This window comes from Nothobranchius furzeri, chromosome 3, assembly GCF_043380555.1.
Source record: "Nothobranchius furzeri strain GRZ-AD chromosome 3, NfurGRZ-RIMD1, whole genome shotgun sequence".
Classification (NCBI taxonomy): Eukaryota; Metazoa; Chordata; class Actinopteri; order Cyprinodontiformes; family Nothobranchiidae; genus Nothobranchius; species Nothobranchius furzeri.
The window spans coordinates 66589881-66609095 of NC_091743.1; the positions used below are offsets into that span (position 1 = coordinate 66589881).

Genomic DNA, 19215 nt, shown 5'->3' on the forward strand with positions numbered 1-19215 from the left:
TAAGGAGCACACTAACAGGCAAACCACTACCGGAGAACTCTAAAAGGGGAAAGCAATACAATTTGGTGCAAGTACATAGGTAAATAGCATGAAGCCGACAGAGGCAAAAAACTGTATCATTCTCTGGGGAAAATGAGGAAATGAATCAGAATTGTCGTGTTTGTACAAAAATATGGACACATGACATGGGTGTTCTCCTATGTACAGGCAAACAAGGGCAGTCAAAGGAAATCGAAAATGATGCCTCTCTCTCTTTTTTTTCATTTTGGAGGTATGACACTGGTCTAGCCTCTATTTACAGGCTCATCTAAGGCAGGGGGGAGGGGGAAGGGGATGGGGTCCGGAGTATTTTTATTGTAAGAAGGGGCGGCAGTGGCTACTCCTTGTCTTTGGCATTCAGAATACTCCGCATGCATATTTGCCAACTCTCATCGAGGAAAGTTAAAAAATAAAACAACAAAAAATTTCTAAGCAATTGAACCCTCTTCAGTAAAGTGTGGTGAAATAAAAGCTTCATGCACCTAACACATCTTTAAATAAAAACAAACACACTGCGTTGTGTCAATAGCTGCTTCTCTGTAAGGTTTCTTAGCTCAAATTTAACATGCTAACCCTTTTTAGAGTACTCTACAAGCTAATCTAGGTGATCGCTAGCGGCCGATTGCTTTACTCTGAGGGATCCAGCCACCAATGAGAGTAAAGAGAGAAGGCAATTATGCAGAAACAACTATGGTATAAAAATTTCAATCAATACGGAGTCAAATAATAAGCTCTTACATGCATCCTATACGGGCACGAATGGATGCTTCTACTTTGAGCCTCAAGTTGAGGTCATTAAAAAAAAAGTTACCAACTAATGTCTAAGACATGAAGCGAGATGTGAAAAAGGAGAAGAGGGAAAGAAGAGAGAAAGAACGTTGCATTTGTCAGATAATCGGCGGGGATTATCTGAGCAGTGCCGGCTACAGGGAAGCACTTACCCTTGAGTCCAGCTAGAAGACAGCAGGGTAAGAAGGGACAAACCAGAATAACATAAAGACTAGCAACAAGGCTGGAGGAGAGCAATCACGAGAGACCCTGACCTAGCAGCTGCATTACTTAAAGAAGGGTCCAGGCGAAGCATGAAGAAGAAAACACAACTCAAAAATAACAACAACAACAACAACAACCTATACCAACATGATCGTCTGTGGGTGGTGGTGTGTGAGCAAGTGAGGAAATGTGAACAACAGATGTTGTGAGGTAGATCAGAAAGAGGAGGACAGAGAAAAAGAAATAAACAGGGAGGGAATCTGAGCCATCCTCGTCACTCCACTGCAGTCAGCTTTCTGGATGCAAAGAGTTTGAAGGCTAAGTTCTGTTCAGATCAAATACAAAACTTTCTGTGAAAAGGGAAACTGGCAAACGCACATTCAGCGTGAAGTTAAACTCAACACAGACCTCTTTTTGATGTGCAAAAAACGCCTCGTCATCACTAATTCTGTTTCTGTTTTTCACAAACTTGGACTTTTTTTAAACACTGTACATTCATTTAAATAAATGAATTCATCCACGGAAGTAATCAATGATGTTACCCTAATCTGTGTGCAAATATTTAAAATATCTCAAATCAAATGAAAAAAGACGGCAAAAGGAATGGAGATAGTAAATTTAATTCACAGTAAAGATGTTTGCTTCAGTTTAATTATCAGCTTATAAAACTACAAGGACGATGTTAAAATACAAACAGTTGTATGTTATTTATCGTGATATTTATCAAATGTGGTTATATATTGAGAAAAATATATATTTAATTATAAAAGAGAATTAAAATATTAAACACTCAAAAGTATCGAAAATTGGTACCGTTAAGTACTGTATCGATTCCTAGGTACCGGGAATTAGTACCGAATTGATTCAAATGTCAAAGGTACCCATCTCTAGTAACTAGAGCCCTGCACTGAAGCCCTAGGCCCTCGGGTCGGCCCGGCCCGACAGCCCTCGGGCCAGGCTTCGGGCCAACGACTGTGTAATTACCTCGGACACGGGCCGGGCCCCTTTATTTTTAATCAAATTCATAAAAAAAATTGAAACACTTAAACCAGGGGTCGGCAACCTGTTCCCATCAAAGAGCCATTATTACCCGTTTCCCACAGTAAAGAAAACACTGGGAGCCACAGCAGCCACGGTGTTGTGGGCGGGGCCTACCCTCAGACAGCAGAGAGCTGCTGACAACAGGTGACAGCGGCCGGTACCGGTCGCTCGTGTACGTCAAAGTTATCTTTCATAAGAAGATAATCAATAAAACAATTTATATGAAATGGATCCAGAAGTTGTAGCCCGTCTCTGCCTACAATATTTTGATATTTTTCACCCTGTTGGTGGTTTTACTGAGCAGGTGCCACTTTTGTCATAAGTTTCTTTTTAAAACATGTTTAGCCTGTTCAGAATACAAATCCAGGCTCTGTCACGTTTGACTGTTGTAATTAAACTTTGTAGGTGGGGAAGGTCAGAAAAGGATCCGATCAATTTGCACCGAAGCTGTGGAACGCATTACCACTGCTAGTGAGGCAAGCACCAACAGCTAGCATTTTTAAATCACGCCTGAAAACTCACACCTTCAACCTAGTTTATACAACATAATTATGGACCTCACTTACATCTGCACTGTTTAAAAATGGACTCCACAATTATCGACTTCTGTACTATTGAGGTTCTTTTTACAATGTTTTTTCTAATTTTTATTCACCCTGGGTCTTATTGATTTTTAGCTGTTATTTTTGGGAATTTTGTTGTATTTCCTTTTCATCTTTTATCTGTGTTCGACATGTTTGTATAACGCCGGTTTAATTAACCAACATTTTTAGTGTACAGCGCCTTGTTTGGTTGTAATGCCTTGTAAATGCGCTTTATAAATAAAATTGGATTGGATTGGATTGGAATTTGTTTTTCCCTCATTTACAGTGACGGAGATAACGGTGCAGTGCGCCTGGCTCTGGTGTTAATCAAGTTTAATTTGATCTATTTTCACAAGAAAACAAAACAGTCAAAAGCAGGGCTTGTGTTGTGTTGACCGGATAGTTCCCGTATTTGACCGTTTATTTTGACGGAGAAAGAATAGAAAGAATTACCCCGACGCATGCAGACGAACTGACATTTTATTCGTTACGCACATCACAGATGTAGCTATATCACTCAAGAAAAGATTCCCATCTGAACATCTGAGCTGGACACCGCTCAGCGCAGCTCACTGTCAGCATGTACTACATAAGGTACACAGCGAGCTGAAGATGTGGAGATTGGCTTGGAGCGCATCGCAGAACCAGAGCGCATGCGGGAAGATTCCTCCGACTGAATTCAGTCGGAGGAATCTTCCCGCTGATCTGAATCTGATGAGGCTCTCTGTGCTTGTAAAATAATGAATGGATATTTAAATAAAATGCTTTATATTTTACTGAATTAATTTTATATCTGTAAGTCAATTCTATGTAAAGATTGTCTGCGTAAACCTGAACAGGTCCAACCCGGTCTTACTGTGAGACCGGGTTGACGGGTCACGCTTGTGCGTAATCACAGGCGCTTTCTCAGCTGAAGAGGATGTGAGATTCTGGGATTACCCTCAGACGGCTCCTGGATGCGTCGCCACATTGGAGACAGGAACAAGCACTATTCAGCCAAAGTTTCATAATCAGGGAACATTTCCTAAGTGACAAGTCTCTCTGAGAGACAGGGTTTGGAAAACACTCGCTTCAGTAGGAGGAACCTTCCCGCATGCGCTCTGGTTCTGCGACGCGGTCCAAGCCCCTCTCCACATCTTCAGCTCGCTGTGCACATATGCGCTGACAGCGAACTGCGCTGAGCAGTGTCCAGCTCAGATGTTCAGATGGGAATCTTTGCTTGGGTGATTTAGCTACATCTGCGATGTGCGTAGAATAAAACGTCAGTTCATCTGCATGTGCCCATGCAGGGCTCTACTAGTAACAGCTGATGTACGTTCCTTTGTAAATGACTAGCTAGCTTTCTAACAAAGCTACATCACTAAATGGACTTCCACATCAATGCAGCATTCCATTAAAAACTAAAGATTATTCACAAATATCAAACTATTGAAGATAGTTGCATCAGCAACTAAAGCAGGAATTCTACAGTAGCTGCTTTTATATAACTATTGCAAAGGTTTATTTTAGATTTCTTACTTTAAAGCAAATCAAGAGTTTTCATAACATAAATTGTTGTTTTCACTGTTTTCTCTTTGAAAGTAGCTGAAATGCAACGCCAAACTCTGTAAAATTGTTAATTGTGGCTATTTCACTGAAATTAATTATTCATTTTGTTTGAAATCCATTCATCTTTTGCAATAAAATAAAAACATTGTGGTGAAATCTCTAAAAAGGCAGATACACCTTTCTAAATCACATCCCCATCACATTCTATAATGTTGCCACAGAAATAAAGGGCATTAAACTTTCCGACAATCTGTGAGCATTTTGTCGTGTGGAATTTATTATTAGTAATTATCATTTTTGTCAGCAAAGAGAGTGGGAAGCAGTTTCCGGCCGACATGCTGATTGGAAAAACGGATCAGGCGAGCCTTGGTGCTCCAGTCTGTTACAGAGCTTTTATATGAAATGACTCAGCTGATAAATCTGTGTTTTTATAATATATTACATATGTGCCTCCGCGGCTGCAGCGACAGCACATCCATAAGAAACATTCCCACCACTACCACTGGCCTTACAAATGAAGACACAAACCCAACATTAAAATATGATTCAAATATTGTAAAGTGCAATAAACTGATAAAGTACTGTAATCCATCTGTTAAATTCAGTCAAATTATGGTCTTCATATTTTGGTTTTTGAAGCTCCCTCAGCAGAATTGGCATTCTTTGCCTAAATGAACAGAAGACAGAAGAAATATAAAGTCTTAAGCTTGTGAACCGTTTTTACCACCTGACACATTTTGGCTTATTTATAATGAGCAGCTGAAAGCTTATCCCAATAACTAGATAAAAAAAAATTCAATAAACGTCAATAATTCCCTTTACAACAGAACTATGCAATATGCACCAGATTTTTTCAGATACTCTAAATGAAGAAATGGCTTTACGGAGCATGCTCAGAAGCTTCCTATCCTTCCACTGCAGCAGAGTAACGAGGGTTGTGTATGTGTTATGGTCCCATCGCCATTCAAGACCACCAGGGGGGGTGAAACATGAACGTGTGGTGGGGAGGGGGGGAGGGAGGTCTGTGCCGCTGTGAAGAAGCTTTGAATGGCAACAGCTGGCATCAGAGAAGTCAACTAACCACAAGAACGATCACATACTGGACAAAAACCAATGGAGAAACAACAAAGAGTTTTAATGTGACGAGATTTTTTAGTAACTGAACCAATTTATGCTTTATGCACGCGACCAAAAAAAAAATATATATATATCGATTTGTTTTTGCAAAGGTGAGACTTTTTTAGTGCCAGTTATTATTCTCCTTTTGCTTTTTAATTTAAAAAAGAAGCTTTACTGCAGTTGCTTTTAGCCTAAACAGTGGAAAAAAGTCGAATAAAAAAATGCACACAAAAAGTTTTGTTCTGAATAGCAGGATCTATCAGTGGAAACTGTTGTTCTAGATGTGAGACAAAAAGTTTTAATAGAACTATGTTGTGTTAAATGTTGGGATAAAGTACTGAGAAAAGGTTAAGAAAAACAACCAGAGTAAAAACAGACTGCTGGTTAAATCAAAGCGGGGCACAAGAGACAGTTACAACAGAACTTGGTACAGACGCCACACTCCTTCAACAGCCTTACCTTCCCTTTGCTACCTGACCTGGAAGCTGCTTTAGAAGTGCAACAGCAGGTGGATTAGAACTTCAACATGTCTGGTTGGGTACGTGAGAACGTGTCTAAGGATCACAGCACCCTCTAGAGTTACTGCTGGCTGTACAGGTAGAAGAGGCTTAGCCTTACACTCTGCTTCTGCACAAGGAAGTCTTATTTAGGTTGGTTGTTCTTTGTAAGCCCACGGATGGAATAGCATGGAATTGCACCTTAAAGCGCTGAGGGGGAGGAGTGGGGAGGGCGGGGAGAGGGAGTGGTGAGAATGAGTGGAAGTCCATCAATGCTGAACGACTCTGTGAGCGAGCGATGCATGTGAGTGGGTGCTTGTGTGTTAGTTTTACTTCGTGGAGCGCATGGCGTGACACATTTATGGGTTAGAGTTTTCACAATTTTGTGGATGGAAACTGCTCTCTGCCTACGTTGTTGCTGCTTAGAGTTACTTACAGAACTGAGAGATGGGGGCATCCATTTGGGCTGAAGCGCCACCTTTGGAGTTTAGTTTCTGGACCTGAGTAGGGGGGATGGGCTTGTGGGACTGGCCGGTGGCGCGGTACATGGCCTGGACCCACAGGATGCGGTCTTGCTCGTCGTCGCTGGCAAAGATCACAGTGTCGCCCTCCTTCACTGCATTAAAGAAGGCTCTGCCACCATCCAGGCCTGAGGGAGAAGAGCGTTATTTAGAGGAGAGGTCCTTAAATATTTATGTCATGTGTGTAGCTGCAGTTTTATTGTTTCTCATTATGCTGTCGGACCTGGCTGAGGGTCACTGTAGTCCACGGTGTATCCATCCAGCTGGAGAAGCTCCTGTGGCTCAGACTTTTTCTCTCTGTAGCTGCACATTGCAAACGTATACTGACTCACCTAGAAAAGATACAAGTCAGCTACTTCAGGAATAGAAACAGCACATAAGATACACAATCAAGGCAAAAATACATCATAAATAACATTTTAAAGTCAACCAATCATCACCATCTTGTTCCAATCTGTTGCATCATCCCGCCCACCAAAACAATACTGCGCCTTAATTGGTCCACAAAGCTGATAGAGTGCTGTGATTGGCCCACCATTGTGGACCAGTCATAGCACTATGCTGGTGAAGGTTCTCAATCATCCAAGTCCTGGTAATCCAAAGGGTTCAAATTAAGGCAACCGGACTTCTTTGGTTACGTTTCGCTTCTCATCCAAGGAGCTTTGTCAGATCTTTACACTGAGGAAACTAAACAACAAATGCTCAAGCGCATGGCACAACACAGGAGAGCCACCTCTTCAGGTCAAGACTCTGCAGTCCACCTACACTTGAGGGACAAGTGACACACTTTTGAAAATGACATAGTACACATTCTGGACAGAGCCCTCCACCCTTTAAATAGTGGTGGGGGGGCTTAGATTTCACCTTTCCAGTACCAACACTGCAGCTTTGAATCTCATTCCTAAACAGTTTCAGTCAAGGCCACAATAGACAGCTACAGCTTATAAGCTTGACTCTCCCATATTCCAGTTAGAATTGACAAAGCTCCTCGGATGAGAAGCGAAACATCTTCAAGCAACCAAAGAAGTCCAGTTGCCTTTATTTGAACTCTTTGGACAATCACAGCACTCTGTTGGTTTGAAACTCCAATAGAGAGCTGTGACTGGCCTGCCAGAATGCTGCTAGGGAGCTGCAGAGGTTCCAATGGAGCCCTCTTAGAGCGTTCACTAGAAAGACGCATAAAGATCTGGTGACTGGAATTGGACAGCATTCAGCACAAACTGTTTCAGTGTTTTAGATTTTCTGAAAATCAAAATTCTGAGTTTTTTTGTCTTGAATTTGCTTTATAAATGCACCATTTCTGAGCAGCAGAAAAGACAAATCAGACGTTTGTCCCATTAATCATTGCAATTCTCTCTAAAAACAAGAAATCTTGCATGTAAGTTTTTATTTTATTTTATATATATATATATATATATATATATATATATATATATATATATGTATATATATATATATATTTTTTTTTGTTTTTTGTTTTTTTTTGTTTTTTGTTTTGGTGGGTCAGAGTCATGCTTTTTAAGTAAGTCAAAATTTGAAACAGAAAAATATTTATCATATTTATAGTTAAATCGTAGCCGGCCAAAACAGGTATGAGCAGGGCAGAGCTGTAAAACACTAAAACATGCCTCTAACTGGATCAGGTTTACAGACACTGAGCTCAAATGCTCAAATCCTGTCAGATCTGTAATATTTTGAGATTATATGTGTTACATAAATTTTCTTGTCCCAAATATCTGTTACAACATGTCTCAACAAAAGATAATATCAGCAATAAACCCTGAAAGGTGGCTGGCAATGTGCATTCTTGAAGTCTTAAACTGAAAATAGAAAAATAAAATTAAAAGCATTTTGTGCGCATTAATGGTTTTAACCCCTTTTCTCGTACTCCCTTGTACTTGAGAGCGACGGTGGCACAGGAGTTAAGTGCTCGTCCCGTAATCGGAAGGTTGCACGTTCAAGCCCCGCTCAGTCTGTCGCTGTCGTTGTGTCCTTGGGCAGGACACTTAACCCCACTTGCCTGTTGGTGGTTGGAGGGACCAGTGGCGCCAGTGATCGGCAGCCTCGCCTCTGTTAGTGCGCCCCAGGGCAGCTGTGGCTACGTCTTAGCTCATCCCCACCAGTGTGTGAATGTGTGTGTGAATGGGTGACTGACTGATTGTGTTGTAATGTGCCTTGAGGGGTTCCAGGACTCTAGAAGGCGCTATATCAAATTGAGGCCATTTACCTTTACTTATTTTTGTAAGTGCAATCAGTTAGCATGTTTTTTTACAAGTAGGGTTAACTAATCAGATTTTACAGTGTATAACTAAAGCCAGCAGGGAAATACCCAAAACAACTTCAACACAGCGCATCAACGCATAAGAAGAGCACGAGCCGTCAGCGCACGCAATGAGGAAGTGCACGTGCGCTCTAAACCAGGACTAGACCAGTAAAGTGAAGCATGCTTTTGGCTGTTTATAATTTTCACAATGTCTGGTTTGCACTGATATGTTCCGAGTCCTGAGCCCGCACAGATGTTTTACCGGTACATTTTACCGTGGCCGCGCCCAATAACCCGGTGCGCCTTTTGTATGTGTTAAATACCAAAAAGAGACCTGTAACTGAAGCTGCGCCCTATAACACGGTGCGCCCTATGGTCGTGAAAATACGGTAATCAAAAATGTTTCTAAACTAAAATGACTTTTTTCTTTTTTCATAGGCATAAGCTATTTGTATTCAAACATATTTCAGCAGTTTCCTAGAATTAAATTCAAATAGATGACTTTTCCTTTATCATAGAAACGAAGAAGCATCTCGATTTTGGCTCTCAACGTTATCTTTGTGCACTATTTTTAATTAAAATCGAGCTTTAAAGTAACTAGTGCCATAACTTTTGCATGCCTTTAAGGACCTTGAAAGCTTGAAAGCAGAAATGTGTAAAAAGTATTTTTAAATCCTGTTGAAGAGATAAATAAATTGTCACAATAACTCCAGGAATTGTGTGCATTTTTATTAGCGGCTCACCTGCACAAGGACAAAGAAACGCTTCTTCCAGCGCTTCCAAACATTCTTCCCAAAAGCCCACAGATACCTGTCAGAGCGGAATAAACACAACATGTCAGCAATAACATAAACTCAAATAAATATGTCCCACCCCAACTCACATCCTCTCAGCTGGAACAGAATTTAAATGTAATGGCTCCTTTAAGTTTAAAATTCTAAGTACCCACTGGTGTCCACCAGGGGGAGCAGTGCACTTGACAGTATTTTTCCACAGCACGTGAACAGAAATGAGGCCAAGGAGCTGCAAGGGAAAATGAAATCCACATAACCATATCCCTGAGTGGCATTGCTTCTCTTACCCGCAGTGTTTCATGTTCTGTGGTTTGTCCATACGCACAGCCAGTTTGATCTTCAGGTCCTGGTCGGGACAGGCCTTGGTCACGGTCATCTTATGGAGCTCTGACTGTTTGGGGCTGTTTGGTGTCGGGTGGAGGACGACCTGTGCTCCAAAGCAGAACACAACATGAAAAAAGTCCTGATGCATTTTCTTTCTTTTTTGAAGCATTCACAGCAACACCAATGAGTGTTTGCAGTGGCTGGTGATTATGTGCATTTGCTTCCAGAAAAATAATAAAGTGAGTCGCAGAGGAGTAAGATAGCAGTGCTCCGCTCTGCTCTCCAGGAAGAAGAGGCCTAATCTCTCTTTGCTGACTTAAAGCGCTTCAGAGGAAGACTGCTTTCCTGCCAACTCTGTCGCAGAGGGAGATCAAAGAGCCCCATCAAAGCCAAGGTCACCGCCACTACAGGGACGTCGGAGGCGCCGCTGCCCGGACCTGCAACGCCACCCTTACTTATAAAACTACCTGTCACTTTTACGCAAGAAAATGCCGACAACAGAACACATTGGGGCTTCTGCTCCCCTGACATTTGAGTCTGACTCATTCAAGTGTGATTTAAATCAAACTGGAAGTCTGCTGTCAAGCATGTGTGTGTGTGTGTGTGTGTGTGTGTGTGTGTGTCTGTGTGTGTGTGTGTGTGTGTGTGTGTGTGTGTGTGTGTGTGTGTGTGTGTGTGTGTGTGTGTGTGTGTGTGTGTGTGTGTGCATGCATGCGTGTGTGAGAGAGAATCAGCCTTATTTTTATATCATAACAACAAACTGGAGTGATCACCAATACAAGAAATGAGAAGTGGATAAAACGTGTTGGTGGTTCATCATAAAGTTTAGTGGAGAAGTGTTATTTCACGTTTAACCCTTTAACACCAAACATATTGTGTGACAAACCTTTTTACTAGGGATGAAAGAAAACATTGATATTTTGAAATATATTTATATATTTCCTGTTGTGATACTGAATTGATATGTAGAAGCAGACTATCATGTTTTTCATTGAGCGTTTACATGCAAACGTTCATTGTGCTTCTTTTGTGTGGTGCGATTTGAACTGCAACTGCTAGTCGGCAGCAGTTTTTATCAGGTTCATTCTGACGGATAAAGATCTTCGAATAACACTGGATGTGTCTCGGAAGCGTCGGCCCTAAGTTTTCCAATTATAGCCTCAAAAAATGCAAATATTGTTTAGCCTTTAGTGTTGCAATGTATGGTATGCATTGTGATTTATATTGTATTGCTGAATTCATGCCAGTACGCGGCCCTTAAGCATCAGAAATATGAAAAGATATTTCTCCTGTAACAAGTCAGTCAACAGGCTTAGCATTAGCTGTTTTATCCTAACAGGTGCTAGATATGCTAGCATCTGATATCAGCTGAAATTGGACATAAATGTGGTAAAAATCACCAACTGAAGTGATGTTAATAGAGCAAAGATGATCATCAAGTAAACATCTTTATTGTGAGTTACTTTCTTTTGGCAACACACGCTAATATCGAGAAGGACGTGACCAGGCTCATAGTGTGTCACATCTAAAACAGTCTGGCCAGAAACAGTTTCTGAATGTGCTCTGTTCTCTGTATTTTATACAGATAAAATTCAATATTCAACGGCTTTAATTATCTTACTGAAAGTGTGTTACCATTCTGTCATCTATCTGCTTTTGCAGACAGTTAGCATGTTTTAATCCGTCATAATTTTATCTCCTCAAATCGCCGACCACCATGCCTTAAGTCCTGCTGTATTAAGTCTGATTCATATATACTGTGGGCGGCGAGTGTCAATTTATACTCGTCTTATTGCTCTTGCAAAAGCATGGAGCCCCTGAGGGGAAGTGGGTAGGCAAAAGTGTGTATCTTGTGTGCACCAGACAGGATGAGATTGTGTGAGATTGGGTATAATATATTTATTTCTTTTGGTCAGAAACGGCTACTTAAGTCCATCGTTTTTCAAAAATAAAATGTTTAAAATTGTAGCATGAAAGAAAACATTTAACTTCTATTTAATAGTTAAAAAAAAATATATATATATATATATAATGACTGTTTTTATTGTCCAATAGACATTTTAAAGTAGAAATAGGAAAATCAATATAAAGCAAAGTGTTTTTGGTTCTAGTCCTATGTGAAAGTCACATGACTTGTAAGCCATCCTCTGACATTTGTGTTGAGGTCGGGGTGATTGTGTAAATAAACAAATGTTTTACCCTGCCCAGTTCTTTGTCCTCCAGTGCCAACACGCCTGTACTCTCTGTAAACAGTTTCACCTTGACAGCGGGCAAAGGGTGTGTGGTGGTAAAGTCCCCCTGGGTTCCCCAGCTGAAAGACAAACAAAACATACTCCGGAGGTTTAACTTCCATGACAGCATGATGGAGCAGTGATCCCACACAGTGACTTCATCTGTTTACCTGGTTAAAAAATCAGTGTGACGGGTAGCTTCAGTGGTAACATTTTGTTTTAAAGCACTTTAAAACAGCAAAAACTCAGCAAATCTAAGTAATCTAATCTGAGGTTACAACCTCAAACCTCATTTTTGACATGAAGAAACCTCCAACAGAACCTGACTCAGTATGAGCAGACACACACACACACACACACACACACACACACACACACACACACACACACACACACATTTTATTTTTTAAAGGAGGACTAGGCAGTTTTGGATTGCTTTTAGCACCCCACTAGTGTCTGTTTATAGAACCAAAAGCAAAATCTCCTCGCTATGCGTTAAACTTTTTAAAACCTCAGTCTAACAGCTGAAATGTCTCCCAGCCTTCCTAGTGTCTACGAGAAGGGTTCATCTCTAATTAAACAAATCAGCTGTGTTCATGATCTAAAACATGTAGTAAACGTGCTGGAGCCAGACTGCAGCACCAGGAAGGTCAGCTCGTTTTTTTCTAAGTCCCAACAGAGCGGCCCCATCAGTCTGCAGTTACAAGTGGAATATTCTGGCCACAGGGGGCGATAGGGGCTGGGTGGCTTTCATTAACTCTGCAAAGGGTCATTTAGAACAAACTGGCTCAAGGAAATTATTTCAAAATCTGAAAAAGCTGCAAAGTATCTCTTTAACAAAATTAACTGGTTGATAACTGGCTATTTTAATGTAAAAGACGACATACATAGCATATAGATGCACGTAGCCCAGCCTACATTGATGAGAATAACACAACTGTGTTCAGAAAGCACATAACTTTAGAAACATTATCAGACAGATGAGTTTAGATGTTGCAGCCTTTGAATTCAGGCAGATCTAATATGATGAACTTCCTGCACATTTTTATTTGCGGATATGGCATCACTAAAGGTGATTGGATTGCTGCAGTGTTGATCCAAGGTGAAAACAACACTGACAGTCCAGAACTGAAAGCTTTATGGTTGTTAGAGGAGACGCCACAGCACAAATTCACACTCTGAACACACACGACTCATTGTAGGCGGGAATTAAGAAAAGCTAAACAAAAGCTGAGAGGACGTTTATGAGGCTATCTTGAGATAATTTGTCATATTATGATGCAACAACAAGTTTAAATTTCCATGTTTTTAAATGAGTAAAGTTGGTTTCCTCATGATAATTAGAATGTGCATCACAATAATTACTAAAACAGAAGAGGTACTCATCAGAACTCAGGAGAGTCATCCCTGTGACTGAATCAGGATCCGAAAGGATTTTAAATTAAACTGAGTGTAACACAGGAACCACTCACTTTTGCACCATAACTAGCTCCAGAAGACACATCTGATCTTCTTGAAATGAAAACAAACATATTATCTCAAAAATAATCAGATAACTGATCATTTGGGAGAAATCACCTCAGAACTAATAATGGCTGCTTCATCACTCGTAGCTTTTGTATGATATTCAACACACGTGCGCTGCCATCTGTGGCTACCACACTCAGGTTTTTCTGGAAAAATACGTTAAAGTTTCAGTCAATAAAAATCTGCTGTAAATGTTTCTTCAAAAGCAGCTCAATATTAACAAAGCTGCTGTAGCTGCGGCAAGGACGTAATGTTCACTTTAGAAGTGGGGGGACGGGGGGGGGGGGGTCTTGACAGTATGCTCTAATGGGAAACAGGCTTCAACACAAACGGTTGTTTTTCGCTTGGTCCTAGAGATCAACCAGTGTCAATTTAATATAGCGTAATATTGTTTTTGGATGGTAAAAATTGTAGGGGTCAAAACTTGACTTTGGAAAAAGTGGGGGGGACATGTCCCCCCCCCCCCAAATTATGTCCATGAGCTGCAGTGCACAGAGGCGGAGCCAAGAAATGGCTGGATGACAGGAAGAAGTTGAGTTGATTTCCTGTGAAACTATTGTTCTGGTATGAAGGTGACCTTGTGGCTCCATGGAAGCTCTAATAATGGACGTGACAGCTCTGCACTCCAGCAGCTCTTTCAGCAAAACACACCAAAGTCAAATAGACAAAAAAAATAAACAGCAGTAAAGAAGAAAGACGCTAACATCAGCCCTGTCGTCGTGTCATCAAAGTTAAAAGCAAATTCATAAGAGTAATTTGAATGTCAGACTGAGGACACGGTCGCTGAACACATTTAATTAATGTATGTGGGTAACCTGCAGCAGTCTGAAGATGTGTGTGTGTGTGTGTGTGTGCATGCAGTGCAATTCACCCAGTCATCATGTATCCGTCGCTAAGAGCATCTAACATCCACTAACCCTAATACACAACCTCGACTTGCCCTCTTCCTCTTCAATTTACAATTTCATCCCCAAAGTTAAAACTCACATTCCCACAATGTCACTGAGTAGTTTCATCTACATGACACACACACACACACACACACACACACACACACACACACACACACACACACACACACACACACACACACACACACACACACACACACACACACACACACTACCCTCGCCTTGTTCTCCTCTAATCCCTTCCCTCATTCACATCCCTTCATCTTCTCTCTCTTCATAAAATGGCTCTTGAATTAGGGAGATCGGGGGAGACATTCAGGCCTTAAAATAGTTCACATTTGCATAAAATGTTCACTTTTGTAATGAGTCCTGCACCATACCCGCTTGTTAAAGGAAAAACTGTTCAACTATATTTAGAAAGAGGCTGTCTGTTTGCTGAGATTACCATAAATGTGTAAACCTTGCCTTCTTTGGGACAAAGATGACTTCTTCACCCAATTAAACTGCCCTGTTTTCTTGTTCTGGCGCTAATTGTAGCTGCAGGATTGAGCTGAACCACGAGTAATCCAGTTGAAAATGTTTTTGGACTTCATTTAAAACCAAAAGAGATTCAATTTAAAGCAGAGTTGTGTTCTTACATTGACTGTGATGGGGCTATTTTAGGATATGAGTGTCAGTTCTTCTTAGCAAATATTAGAAGAGATTTGAAAGAAAGAGAACTGATAAATTGAAGCCCGGCCCAACTGAGCGGCCCCTTTTGTCATTTACATACAAAGTGCCTTTTGGGAGGAAACAAAGCACCTGGGAGACATCACAGGAGAGCTGGGAATGAGTTCCTGCAACTGAGGAACCACTGAGATGTGGGAGAGTTTATCGGCAGAGGTTTAAAGTTTCAAAAGCAGCCTCATGGTGAGTTCCTTTTTGTTTGCTGCTTCCTCATCCTCTTCTGTGATTAAAACCACAAAGCTGTTGCTTTTTTACACAAACAGCCACAATAAATGTTTCATTAAGGTTTATCTCCTGTGAAATGGAGGTTTGTTTTTGATCCTGAGGAACATTTGGAGGCCGTGTGTTACGTTGGGAAAGTGGTAGACTGTGAATTTTACAAACGACATTGTTTACATTCACATAAATGCATGTGAAAACAAAATGTGCATCTGTGCAGACTCACGTTGGCTTGGACGCCTCTGCTTGGTCGGTCTGGAGCTTCTGGCCTCCCTCCACCTCCATGGTGCAGTAAACAATCCTGTTCGGAGCCAAGGATTTCAGCCCCTGCACTTCCATGATCACCACCTGGGAAGCAGGGAGTTGCAGAGGAGAAGTGATTCATCTCTGGAGACAGGTTAGGGAACAAAAAGAGGGTCAAGAGCAGAAATACAAACCCCAGCCACAATGGCTGGTTTCACTTGTAGCTATTGTCTTCACTGTACAATTGATTCTGGCTGATCTTCAGCTGAAAGAGCCTTTGAAAAGTGCAACCGTCCTCCCAGGGCGCCTGCATCTCCCAGTCCTGGAGACTGCTCGCAGACATAATCTGCCACATTAAGTCTTACACCTACTCTTTAAAAGCTCTGCAACCACAATGAAGCGCTCCCTTTGCCAAGAGAAACTGTAAAATGGCAACTGTGAATTTCAACGGGACAGTCTGAAGGCTGAATATGTGCTGGCAGGAGAAGAGATCACTTTCCCCTGTCCTCATGGCACCAGTTGTTTTATTAGCTGTCTCTGTGTTCATGTCACGCGTTGATACGACGGTTTTAAAGATTCATTTGGGACTTGAGGATCAACCGACATCAAAATGTGTGAATGTGGATCTGCACATAGAAACTGCTCAAAAGCTTTTTAAAATGATTAACTAAAATGCTTAAATCTGACTATGTGACCCTGTTCGTTGATAAAAAGTAGGAAATCTTTTTGAATTTGTATTTCCCTTATGTCTCTCCCCTGGCATTTACAGCAAAACGAATCATTTACGCAAGTTTAGAGTGTTGACTAATGCGTGTTTGTGTATCTGCAGGAGGGAGTTGTCAAACAACCAGACCCAATCCCAATACTCGCACCATGCCCCTAGTCTCCAGCGAAGTGCACTTGGAGGAAGTGTGCACTAAGGCTTCGAGTGCGTAATACAAAAGTTTGCAATTAATTGCTGAATTGGGACAGTGATGCCGGTCGCTATTTGTGCTAATTTTGTTTATTAACAATTTTCAAACAAACTATTTCTTGACAAAATTCACATTCATTGCTATTCACAAAAATTATTAGTGTAAAACATCCAGAGCATGAATAAATATCATTAATCGTTTTATAATGAGCTTCTTTCGTTTCAAAATACATATTTTCAGAAAAGGCATTTCAGTTCTGCCTTTTCTCAAAATTTCCATGCAGCAATGGATTGTGGGTAATACTCGGACTTGGTGAACGTCTACACTTCAGGATCGGGATACACTACGAACTCACACCCCTGGACTGGAACGTGCAACTGAAGGGCACAAGGGTGGACGTGAGAGTATTGGGATTAGGCCCTAGAAGGTGCTTTACTTTCCAGCATGCATTACGGATTGGCACTGGAAGACACCAGAGGTTTTTGATAAATGCAGTTTGTTGGTCTAGCACTAGCACTTAGCAGCACTAACACCTAGCAGCACTAACATCTAGCGGCAGTAACACCTAGCGGTACTAACACCTAGAGGCACTTAAGCCTGATTTATGCTTCTCCGTCTGCGTCAGTGCGGAGACACGCAACGCCATTATCCGTCCTTGCGTAGGGCACGCAAGGACGTACGGAGTCGAGCCCACTTTTTTAAACATCCGTCGAACGAGACAGATTACGCAAGCTTGTGATTGGTCAGGATGCCGCTGTTGTTTACAACGCCGCCATTGCAAAGAGAGCCGAGGACAACTAGCGGCAGACACAGAGAAGCTTGAAGAATATCTCGCGAAAAAACTCTAAAAATATGAACGTTTAATTCTCCCATGACTGGAGGAGTGAAAAAATGTGCAGCAAGCGTTTTATTTGTGGACGGAAAATGACAGGAAACATGGGTTTAGAGGTGGGGAGCGCATGAAGGGGTGGGAGAATGAGAAACAAATATGTCCGTGTTAAAAGTCTCTTATATACACAAAAAACACAATATAAACACACTATCTTGGACTGACATGATACCACAGAACAGTGCTACGCCCTCTGTGGTCCTGCCGGGCAATTGCTTTGCAACACTCTCCAGGAGACGGAGAAGTATGAGAGCAAAACGCTTCCGTCAATCCGTGCGTGTCTGTCCCTTGCAGAGCTGACGGAGAAGCATAAACCAGGCTTAACATCTAGTAGCACTAGCACCTAGCGGCACTAACACCTAGCAGCACTAGCACGTAGCAGCACCTAGTAGCACTAGCACCTAGCGGCACTAACACCTAGCGGCACTAACACCTAGCAGCACTAGCGCCTAGCAGCACCTAGTAGCACTAGCACCTAGTAGCACTAGCATGATGACGTCAATGGTAGAATACGCTATTGGCAAATTTGAACAGATAAGTACTCAGTAATTTTTTTGTATTTTAGAGAATTGTAAGAAAAGAGGCAGAGCAATTGGAACTAATAACGACACTCTCTGCATTTGGTCATTTTTTATTAACCTAACTAAAATGAGATTAAACAAAGGGCAGGAGACGTGTCTCTTGATAGACCACACTATATATTGCTAATATATGTTTTATTTTATTTAAATAAAACATATATTAGTAGGGAAGTTTTGTGCAACATTTATCATAAGCTAATATAGGGCTAGCTTGAATGTTAACTGAACCTGCATTGACTTGATGTCAGTTTTCAAGCTACCTGTGGAAGAGGAGGGAGGGGAATGAAAAGAGGTTAATCTTTTGTGTATTGCAGCATGTGATTAGTGTAGCGTTCAACCCTGCGCTACACTGGCCTATTGTTTGATCTTTGCTGAGTTTCCCCGTGCATGTGTATTAGAGATGTGTCGGTCACGAACAAACCGGCTCTGAGAGCTGGCTCTTTGAAGTGAACTGCTGGAGCTGGCTCGTCATTGGGAGCCGTCCCCTCCCCTCCCCCCTCCCCTCCCCCCTCCCCTCTTGCTTTGGTGAAAGCTACAGGCGATTGGTCAACATGTGTAACTGCGTGTCCAGACTGTCCACACACAGAGCAGTAGGGGCGGGGAAGAGGGAGGATCAGACTCAGACACACAGCAGAGCACATGCGGGTGGAGGGAGACGAGAGGGAATGAGGAGGAGGGAAAAGGCGAGCGAGAGAGAGGAGAGTGCGAAGAAGACGGTGAGAAAATGAGCGCCAGCAGTTGGAAAGTGGAGATTTCTTAAAGTGTTCAGTTATGAAATCCATAGAAATGATAAATATTTGATATATTGCATTTTTTACATTAGTAAATCATTTTACATATAGTTTTGCATTATTTTGGTTATAAATGGACTCTACGCAACAGAAAATCTGAGGAGCCACTTGGGAGCCGAAAGAGCCGTCTCTTTTTGGTGAGCTGAGCCAAAAGAACCAGCTCTCTAAAAAGAGCTGGAATTCCCATCACTAATGTGTACTGAGGCATGGCCCTCAGCTCCTTCCAGGAGGGGGGGAGGGGGAGTAGGGGTGAGTGCTCTAGCCGTTCCCTTTTCGCAATCTACTCCTCCTCTCCTTGGCGACATCACACTATCGACCACAGGAAATATTAAAAATGTGTTTTCATTATTTAAAACAAACTTTAGAACTTGAAGCAAATAATCCTCCATGTTTATGTCATTGTTTTACATGGTGCCACTTAGACACGGCCCTCTCCGACCTGAATGACCTGACCCAAGTT

General features: G+C 41.7%; 1 protein-coding gene across 7 annotated transcripts in view; it reads right to left on the reverse strand.

The window, feature by feature from the left end:
* Nucleotides 1–19215, reverse strand: part of cadpsb (Ca2+-dependent activator protein for secretion b) — a 113120-nt gene that overhangs the window by 40281 nt on the left and 53624 nt on the right. For all 7 annotated transcript variants that reach the window (XM_015958882.3, XM_054730702.2, XM_015958880.3 and 4 more), the window contains exons 6-11: nt 15564–15685; nt 11923–12034; nt 9687–9826; nt 9349–9415; nt 6566–6674; nt 6258–6470 (exon numbers count right to left, since the gene is read on the reverse strand). In XM_015958882.3, the coding sequence (XP_015814368.1) occupies nt 6258–6470; nt 6566–6674; nt 9349–9415; nt 9687–9826; nt 11923–12034; nt 15564–15685 (763 nt within the window). The remainder of the gene's footprint in view (nt 1–6257; nt 6471–6565; nt 6675–9348; nt 9416–9686; nt 9827–11922; nt 12035–15563; nt 15686–19215) is intronic.